This window comes from Theropithecus gelada, chromosome 20 (genome assembly GCF_003255815.1).
Source record: "Theropithecus gelada isolate Dixy chromosome 20, Tgel_1.0, whole genome shotgun sequence".
In the NCBI taxonomy this organism is placed as follows: Eukaryota; Metazoa; Chordata; class Mammalia; order Primates; family Cercopithecidae; genus Theropithecus; species Theropithecus gelada.
Genome location: NC_037688.1, coordinates 51,580,311 through 51,589,098, shown reverse-complemented (window position 1 = coordinate 51,589,098; position 8,788 = coordinate 51,580,311). Strand labels below are relative to the sequence as shown.

The 8,788-nt window shown below is 59.3% G+C and overlaps 1 protein-coding gene across 2 annotated transcripts in view; it reads right to left on the bottom strand.

Moving 5' to 3' along the window:
• Positions 1 to 4,015: 4,015 nt before the first annotated feature.
• CLCN7 (chloride voltage-gated channel 7) overlaps positions 4,016 to 8,788 on the bottom strand; it is a 29,838-nt gene continuing 25,065 nt past the window's right edge. For both annotated transcript variants that reach the window (XM_025370395.1, XM_025370396.1), the window contains 8 exons: positions 7,878 to 7,929; positions 7,569 to 7,696; positions 7,286 to 7,371; positions 6,988 to 7,117; positions 6,267 to 6,326; positions 6,003 to 6,179; positions 5,605 to 5,685; positions 4,016 to 5,318 (listed from right to left, as the gene is read on the bottom strand). In XM_025370395.1, coding sequence (XP_025226180.1) covers positions 5,232 to 5,318; positions 5,605 to 5,685; positions 6,003 to 6,179; positions 6,267 to 6,326; positions 6,988 to 7,117; positions 7,286 to 7,371; positions 7,569 to 7,696; positions 7,878 to 7,929 — 801 coding nt within the window. In that variant the 3' untranslated portion in view covers positions 4,016 to 5,231. The remainder of the gene's footprint in view (positions 5,319 to 5,604; positions 5,686 to 6,002; positions 6,180 to 6,266; positions 6,327 to 6,987; positions 7,118 to 7,285; positions 7,372 to 7,568; positions 7,697 to 7,877; positions 7,930 to 8,788) is intronic.

The following is an 8,788-nucleotide window of genomic DNA, read 5'->3' as shown; positions in this document are numbered from 1 at the left end:
AAAAAAAAAAAAAAAAAAAAAAAAAAAAAAGAAAAAGAAAAGAAAAGCAAAGCAGACCCTTAGGAGGAAGGGCCTCAGTCGACCTCCTTCCACCAATGCTCGGTGGACCCCTTCCATTTGTGTATTAACATTGGAAGCACTGGAATGTTCCAAAAAAACAAAAAAGGATAAGCTATGGTAAACCAGCTGGCAAGCGAAGCTGTGACAGCAACAGAGCCTCTATGACAGCATTTCAGAAGATCCTCCATACTTGTAACAACAGGGTAGACTGCACTAAAAATCAGGCCTAGGTTCTAAGAGTAAGGGCAGCATTGCTTCAAAACCTCAACAAAACTCTGAAGTCAAAGTCAGGCCCTGATGGAAAGTGGGACACTAATACCTAGGATAAAGATATTTGGGTGGATAAACATGAGTATTTTGCATCCTGGATTCTCCTAATTCCCCAGGCTATCAGAAACAGTCTGTTCTTTAGCTGGGAGAGAGACACTTCAGCTGGCTTGGACCCCTTGTAAGAAGACCTAACCTGAGGCAGATGCCTCACAAATGACTCTCGTCCTTAACATCTACCTCTGCCATCCTTCACTGCCTCCAGGCTCACACGGATAAACCGAGCGAGGTCTCAGCATAGCCCAGGGAGGGAAGTACCTTTCCTGCTCAAAGAGAAAATAGGTTACACACCAAAAGAATTACAGAACTAGGAATAATATGTCCAAACAGAAACCAAAGGAGTGCACCCTCAGGTTGTTGGAGCAGGGTTGTGGAACGTAAGGCTGAATAGATGACAATTACTGACATACTGGCGCTAGCTCATGACTCAGATTCGGTCTTTTGGCAAGAACATACCTGGAGCTGGTCCTAATAGCCTGCTGGGGATGGCTCTTTTAAAGCTTGAACACAAGAAACATTTCAACACAGCTTCTAGCAATTAGTATGTGGCTACTGCTCTGCAGAAAGGAAGGACCAAGGCCGGGTGCCTATAATGGGTGCAGGAAACTTAGGCGTGGTTCACAGAGGGTCAGATGATGAACTGGCACTAAAACGGACGGTGCTGTACCACAGCTCTCCTCAGGGAGCCCCTAAAAGAAAGCACTAAAGGGAAATTCTGCCAGTGAGTGGAGTTGAGAATAGTGTGTTTATTTGTTCATTCACTCTGGATGGACGGATAAAAGGGCTGAGATTTCACTTCCAGCGTTGAGTGCTTTGTCTGGTTAATCAGGGCCCTGGGGCCGGGTGCAGGGGATCACTTCAGGTCAGGAGGGCAGAACCAGCCTGGCCAACTTGGTGAAACCCATCTCTCTAAACAAATACAAAACTAGCCGGGCGTGGTGGCTCACGCCTGTAGTCCCAGCTACTCAGGAGGCCTGAGGCAGTAGGATCGCTTGAACCCAGGAGGCAGAAATTGCAGTGAGCTGAGATTGCCCCACTGCACTCCAGCCTGGGTGACAGAGTGAGACTCTGTCTCAAAACAAAAACAAATAAAAAAAATTGGCCAGGTGCAGTGGTTCACACCTGTAATCCCAGCACTTTGGGAGTCCGAGGCGGGTGGATCACAAAGTCAGGAGATGGAGACCAGTCTGGCCAACATAGTGAAACCCTGTCTCTAGTAAAAATACAAAAATTAGCCAGGTATGGTGGCAGGCGCCTGTAGTCCCAGCTACTTGGGAGGCTGAGGCAGGAGAATCATTTGAACCCAGGAGGTGGAGGTTGTGGTGAGCCAAGATCGTGCCACTGCACTCCAGGTTGGGCAACAGAGCAAGGCTGCGTCTCAAAAAAAAAAAAAAAAAAAAAAGTCAGGACCCTGAAATAAAAGATTAGAAGATGGGGATGAGAGGTCTGGGTAAGAAGGAAATGGAGTAAGTGGATAGATTAAAAGCAGTAGGCACAGGTTGAGTGTAGTGGCTCATGCCTGTTATCCCAGCATTTGGAGAGGCCAAGGCAGGAAAATCACTTGAGGCCAGGAGTTCAAGACCAGCTTCGGCAGCACAGCAAAACCCTGTCTCTAAAAAAAGTTAAAATAAAAATAAAAAAAGATTAATTCCCAGGAGGTGGAGCCAAGATCATACCATTGCACTCCAGCCTGGATGACAGAGCAAGACTCCATTAAAAAAAAAAAAAAAATTAAATCAAAAAAAATTTTTTTTTGATGAAATAGGCATAAAATGTGTAGACCTTTGTGTCTCATAATAATGTCAACCAGAAGCACTCAGAATCCAGGCAAACAGGTTAACTTCTCCTGTGGATGTCAGCCAGACTCTCTCCTTGGCCATCTCAGTGCTTAAACAATGGGTCTGTTAATGGAGAGGCTGTGACACCATGGGCCCAACATTATGGGTTCCTTCTAACCAAAGGCTGATATGGCTGTTGCCACTGATGAATGGCCAGACTGCCAACAGAAGATACTGATGCTGAATTCTCGGTATTACTCTACGTCTGGAGGGGACCAGCCAGCCAGTGCTGGAAGATTGATTCTATCAGATCTCTTCCTTCCTTGAGTAGGCGGCAATTCATTTTTTTTTTTTTTTTTGAGACGGAGTCTCGCTCTGTCGCCCAGGCTGGAGTGCAGTGGCCACAATCTCAGCTCACTACAAGCTCCGCCTCCCGGGTTCACGCCATTCTCCTGCCTCAGGCTCCCAAGTAGCTGGGACTACAGGTGCCCGCCACCTCGCCCGGCTAATTTGTTGTGTATTTAGTAGAGACGGGGTTTCACCGTGTTAGCCAGGATGGCAGCAATCCATTCTAACTACTACTAACAACTGTTCTGGAAACAGAGTCATTTCTACCGACAGTGCCTCTGCCAGCACAACTACCTCAGTGCTTACAGGATTCTTAGCTACCAGCCTGAGCAAAGTAGTGAGACCCCATCTCTACAAAAATGTTAAAAATTAGCGAAGTTAGGCCAGTTGCAGTGGCTCACGCCTGTGATCCCAGCACTTTGGGAGGCCAAGGTGGATCACTTGAGGTCAGGAGATCGAGACCAGCCTGGTCAACATGGTGAAACCCCATCTCTACTAAAAATACAAAAACAATCAGCCGGGCATGGTGGCAGGCACTTGTAGTCCCAAGTACTCGGGAGGCTGAGGCAGGAGAATCTCTTGAATCCAGGAGGCAGAGGTTGCAGTGAGCCAAGATCGCGCCACTGTAGTCCAGCCTGGATGACAGAGCAAGACTCCTCTGTGGACACAGAGAGGTAGGTGTGGAGCAGCGGGGCTGTTCCGGAACCTTCCTTCTCTCCCCAGCACCTCATGGCTTCACAACCCAGCTGCCAGTGGAACCCTAGCCCTCAGCTCCCCCACTCCCGCAGGCCCTCAGCTGCCTGCTTCTGGACGTATCTGAGGGGCCCCACTCCCAAGGGGGCGCAGACACGTGTCCTCTGGCAAAGGGGATTTCCTTCAGCATCTGGGGGAGGGGGCAGGAGGGAGGGACGCCGGGAGCAGGGAGGTCAAGAGCCTCAGGACACCCCAGATACAGCCAGGCCCGCGCCCGAGCAGAGTCCGAGGCCTGGGCAGCGCCATGGGAGTGGGGCACAGGCGGGCTCCATGGTAACTCCAGCCTTGCTCAGCAGCCCCATTAAAAAGCAGAAAGAGGCCGCGTGAATCCTGACTCTGACTGCTCTATTCAACCAGATACATCCAAAATACAATCACTTCCAGGTCCTCAGTACAGAACCACCGTGAGGGAAAACGCCACCCAGGTTTCCGGCACCCAGACTCCGAAACTCTGAGGTCCAGGAATTTTCTTCTGGCGTCAGTGCAGTGCAGGCCCCCCAGCCCCACCCCCTCCACCCGGAGTGCCTCTGCCTCGTCCCCTAGACCCACCTGCCAGGACCCAGAGGCCTCCAGGAGGGAGGCGAGGGGCGGGGGTGAGGAAGAGGATGTGGCTGGTGCCCCAGGTGGCCACAGCTGCTGTCCTTCACGCCTCTATCACTCCACATGGCGCACTAACCCCAGGGCCCTGCAAGTCCCAGGCTGTTGCATGTGGTCTGGGCGGGGTGGGAGGGAAGACACTGGCAAAGGCGGGCTGAGAGGATTTCTTTATTCCGCGCATTCAGACCCGACACACTCAGATGCCTTGGGGCCCCGTGAGGGCTAAGCAGGGGGTGTGGTGTCAGCTCCTGGGGAGGCCCCACTCCCTGGGGAGGAAATACACAGCAGGGAGCCGCCCCCAGCCCCCCATGGAGGGACCCATGTTGCTCTAACAGGGACACTGAAGTTGCCTCTAACGCCCTGTGAGAGGGGGCCCAGCCAGGTTGGCTGGAGGAGCCTCTGAGGGGCCCTCAGGTGGGCAGGTGGGGGGCTTCTCGGCTCCGGTGTCCACCGGCCCTTCTAGCCCCGTGCTGGGCCAGGTGTCCTCTGAGGCCCCTGCTGCACCTGCACTTGGTGACCGGCAGGGGCGGGGCAGGGAGGCCACCCCCAAGACCCCACGTGCTAGGGGAAGCCTGCCTTCCCAGCCCGTGTCCACAGGGCAGCAACTCCACTGCTCTGAGGCTCAGGGACCAAAGCAGGGCTGGGCGTGGGGCTCAGGGCCTTGGTGGTTTTTCTCAGCTCTCGACACCACAGCACGGGGCCTGTCACCCCAGTCCTCTGGGCCCGTGTACCCAAGCCGGATGCAGGCTGGGGAGGGCGCCGGGCTCCTCTGTGGCGCCAGAGCGAGATTGTTCTCCGGGGCGGTCCCAGCCTCCAAACCCTGGCGCTACGAGTCCACGGCTCAGGCCCAGGGACCACAGGCTGTCTGCTCACGGTTGAAAACGAGGCCAAGCCTGTGGCTGAGGGGCCAGGCCAGCTCCCAAGTCTCCAAGACTCCACAGGTGTGGAGACACAGGGGCCCTTCCAGGGCAGGCAGCCCTGGCGGCAGCAGCAGGGTCGAGGGCTCTGTCTCACGCACACGGGCACAGGCACGCGGGTGCCGGCCCTGCCGCTAGCTCCCAAGAGGCTGACAGCCCAGTAGGGCGGTCACACACACACAGCTGATCCCTGGAGATAAAGAAACCTAGACGAGGAGAGCGGAGACTGGGCGTGCGCAAGGAGGTGCCAAGGGAGGAGACCACTGCCCACACAGGGTCAGTCCCGTGAGAGGGTCAGTTCTGTGCCCACCGCCTGCCCGCCCAGCTGCAGGATGCTCGCCATTGCCACTGCTGGGGAGCATGGTTTGGCCCGAGAGACCAGTGACTCCGGGAGGAAGTGTGGAGGGGCCAGGGTGCCAGCACTGGTGCCCACCATGGGCAGGGCTGGGTCTCACGTCTGGGCCAGCGAGAGCTCCTCCAAGCCTCCCTTCCCCAGGCGGTACCTGGCGAGGTCCTTCCTGGTCACCAACCCGACAACCTGCAGGACAAGGCCAGGCCACAGTGGCCCACGGGTCGGCTCCCGCCTGCCTGCGGAGCGCCCTGCCTTGTGTGTGGCTGGGGCAGCGCAGGCTGGGGCCTTGGGAGCTTCAACACAGCCCCCGAGCTGAGTGCAGGGCTGGGGAGGGATGTGGCCATGGGGCATGGGCCGACTCGGTGCTGGGTCCTGTGCCTCAGTGTCCCCTGCCGGGACTGAGAGTAAGCGTGGGCAGGAGAAAGAGGGGAGCCCTGCACGGCACGCCCGCACCCCCACCGCCCCCGCTCACCTGATTGCGGTTGTCCACCACCACCAGGTGCCGCAGGCCCAGGGCCCGGAACAGCTTGAACACCCGGGGAAGCGACGCCTCCTGCAGCAGGCACACAACCATCAGTGCCACCCACACGGCAGGGGCAGGCGGGACTTCACCCGAGCTGGCTCCCTGGGCCCCCCACCACGGCGTCCAGGCACGTCCTGAGCCCCCACGCCTATCTGGCCAGCCTGCTCAGCCCCTCGACTTCGGCTCTGCGGCCTGAAGCCTAAAAGCCTGCCAGGCCCCTCCACAGGAGACAAAGTCACCGACTCCTGGCCGCCCCACCCCTCCTCCCTGACCGTCCCTCCACAAGGCTCTGGACCCCAACCCGCGCTGTTCGGCCCCAGCCCCCTGCACCCGTGCCCTGCACATGCCTGGGGCACCGTGTAGGGGGAGGGGTTCATGAACTCGGAAAGGTCCATGGTGCACTCCCGTTCGTCCTGGGACACGTGGATGGACTGAATGGGCGGGAAGCGCGGGTAGGCGTCGCGGAAGTCCTTCAGCCTCAGGCGCCGCTGCACCAGGCCCATGTTGGACCGCTCCACAAACACCTGCGGGCGGCAGGGCCCTGCATCAGGCGCCCAGCCAGCACCCCCTGGGGCCCCCACCCACCCGGCAGCCCGGAGCCTGGCACGCACCTTGTGCTTTAGGAGGACGATGAGCTGGGAGCGCAGGATCAGGCCCTGGAGCCGGGCAGGCTGCGAGAGAGGCCTGCAGTCAGGGTGACGGGCCCGAGGGTGGGGGGCTGTGCTGCAATGCCGTGTCGGGCCCCTCTGACCCTGTTTCAGCCAGATGTCCCATCTGGGCATGAGCCCCGTGTCAGCGGCTACCTGCTCACACCAGCCTCGCCATGGCATTCCACGTGCACAATGCCACGGGACCCAAGGGTCAGTGCCAGGGCAGTGGGGCCTGACCGCGCACAGCAGAAAGCCAAGGGCCCAGGGACGGTGGCTTTGCTGCAGGGCAGATGCAGCCCCACTGGGTCCCAATAAAAACCAACCCCAAACCTCCAGTGTCCACATCTAAGGGACACACAGCAGCGGCCAAGCTGCGCATCCTGTCAGGGCCTCCTGACAAAGCCACGGCTCTCAGTCCAGCCTGGGTTCGGACCACAGGACCCTGCCAGGCCACAGCCCCGCCCAGCCTCAGCGTCCACACGGCCCCCCACGGCCGCACTCTCAGCTCCCAGCACTCCTAGAATCAACAGTGCACCCAAACATGCAGCTTCCCTGTCCTGCGAACCTCGCCGTGTGCTTCCCACCACTGCACTTGACAGTGGTCACGTGGCGGGACCCGGTCTACGGGGTGCCCGGTACCTGGGTGTCATCGGCGGGACCCGGTCTACGAGGTGCCTGGTACCTGGGTGTCATCGGCATGCTCCACCACGGGGAAGCCGTTGTGATTGGACGCCGTGTCGCTCAGCACGTCCACAATGACTCCGACCTTCTCACGCCGCCTCAGGCAGGTCACTGGCGTGCTCATCACCTCCCTGCCGGAGCAGCCCCGCCACACAGCCCATCATGCGCCACCAACTCCCACGTCACCCCCGCGGGCTGGTGAGGTGTGAAGCCGCAGCCCGCGAGCCGTGCACCCCGCCCCCGTGCGACAAGAGGCCACTGGACACCCTCCCCACCCACAGCTGTCGTGGGCGCTGTACCTGGCAGTGAGCGAGTGCGAGGTGACCGGGGCCTCCCAGTGCAGGAAGGGCACACTCTGCAACTGAATGTGCATGTCGTACAGGCCCTGCGGGCGGGGCGCGACACAGGCCTTGAGGAGCCCACACCCACCCCTGGAGCCCCGAGCCTACCCCTAGGAACCCAGAGGCCGCCCTGGAAACCCGAGCCCACCCCCTGGGGACTGGCTGTTTGGAGGCTCACAAGGGCCCCTCCCCCACGGCAGCACCCGCGCGCTCACGGTGAGGCTTTGAGGCCCCAGCGCACCTCGATGAAGACGTCGCCCACGATCTTGGCGGTCATGAGCACCAGCATGATGGGGAAGCCGTAGGTCACGTTGCTGGTGGCCTCCATCATGATGACCGTCAGGCTCAGGGTCATCCGCACGATCCCGCCTGTGGGGCCATCAGGAACCCAGCACGTCCACCCGCCTGGCTCAGGGTCATGTGGCCACCACCTTCTCTGTGTAGCACCCATACCATCCACCTGCCCCCAGACCCTACCCCGCAAGGACAGCCACGGCCCCCTCCAGACCCTGTGGAGCCCCCCACCCACTGGGCAAGAGCTGGGACCTACCCAGCTGGGCCGCAGCTCCCATCAGGGCGTATTTGCCGGGGTCCGCCCAGATCTGCGGGAGGTGACATGGAGAAGGTGTCAGTGCGGTGGCAGGTTCAAACCCACCAAGACACACAGACGAGGAGACCCTGCCTAGACCCCAGCCCAAACCGACCAAGACACACAGACGGAGGAGGCCCTGCCTAGACCCCAGCCCAAACCGACCAAGACACACAGACGGAGGAGGCCCTGCCCAGGCCCAGCAGCCGCATGCCCAAGAAAGAACCCTGTGGCTGGGCACACACACGCAGAGCGACCCAGCACAGCACACCCTGCTGCAGAGGCTGTGCCCTCGGCCTGGACCAGGCGCTCGACACCTGAGGAACAGTGGAGTGGCAGGCATGGAGGGTGCAGAGGGCACGGTCACCATGCAGCAGCCCAGGTCAACTAGGGAGCGCCGCCCAGCATGAGGAGCGAAACTCCAGCACACAGGACATGGAGAGCCCCGCGAACACAAGGCTCGGCCAAGGAATCCAGGCATGGAGGCTGCAGACGGCGACTCCCCGTAGAGGCAACGTCAGGGGCGGCAAAGCCAGAGACCGGAGGACCCCGGTGGCTGCCAGGGCTGGGGGCCAGGGAAAGCGGGGCACGCGTGTCAGTGGGCACAGGGTTTCCAGTCTGGGATGACGGAACATTCTAGAAGCGGCAGCGATGACCGCACTGCCTCATGAATGTGAGAAACGCCGCTGAATTGTCCTCTTTAAAACGACTGAGTTTTTTTTTTTTTTTTGAGACGGAGTCTCGCTCTGCTGCCCAGGCTGGAGTGCAGTGGCCAGATCTCAGCTCACTGCAAGCTCCGCCTCCCGGGTTCACGCCATTCTCCTGCCTCAGCCTCCCAAGTAGCTGGGACTACAGGCGCCCGCCACCTCGCC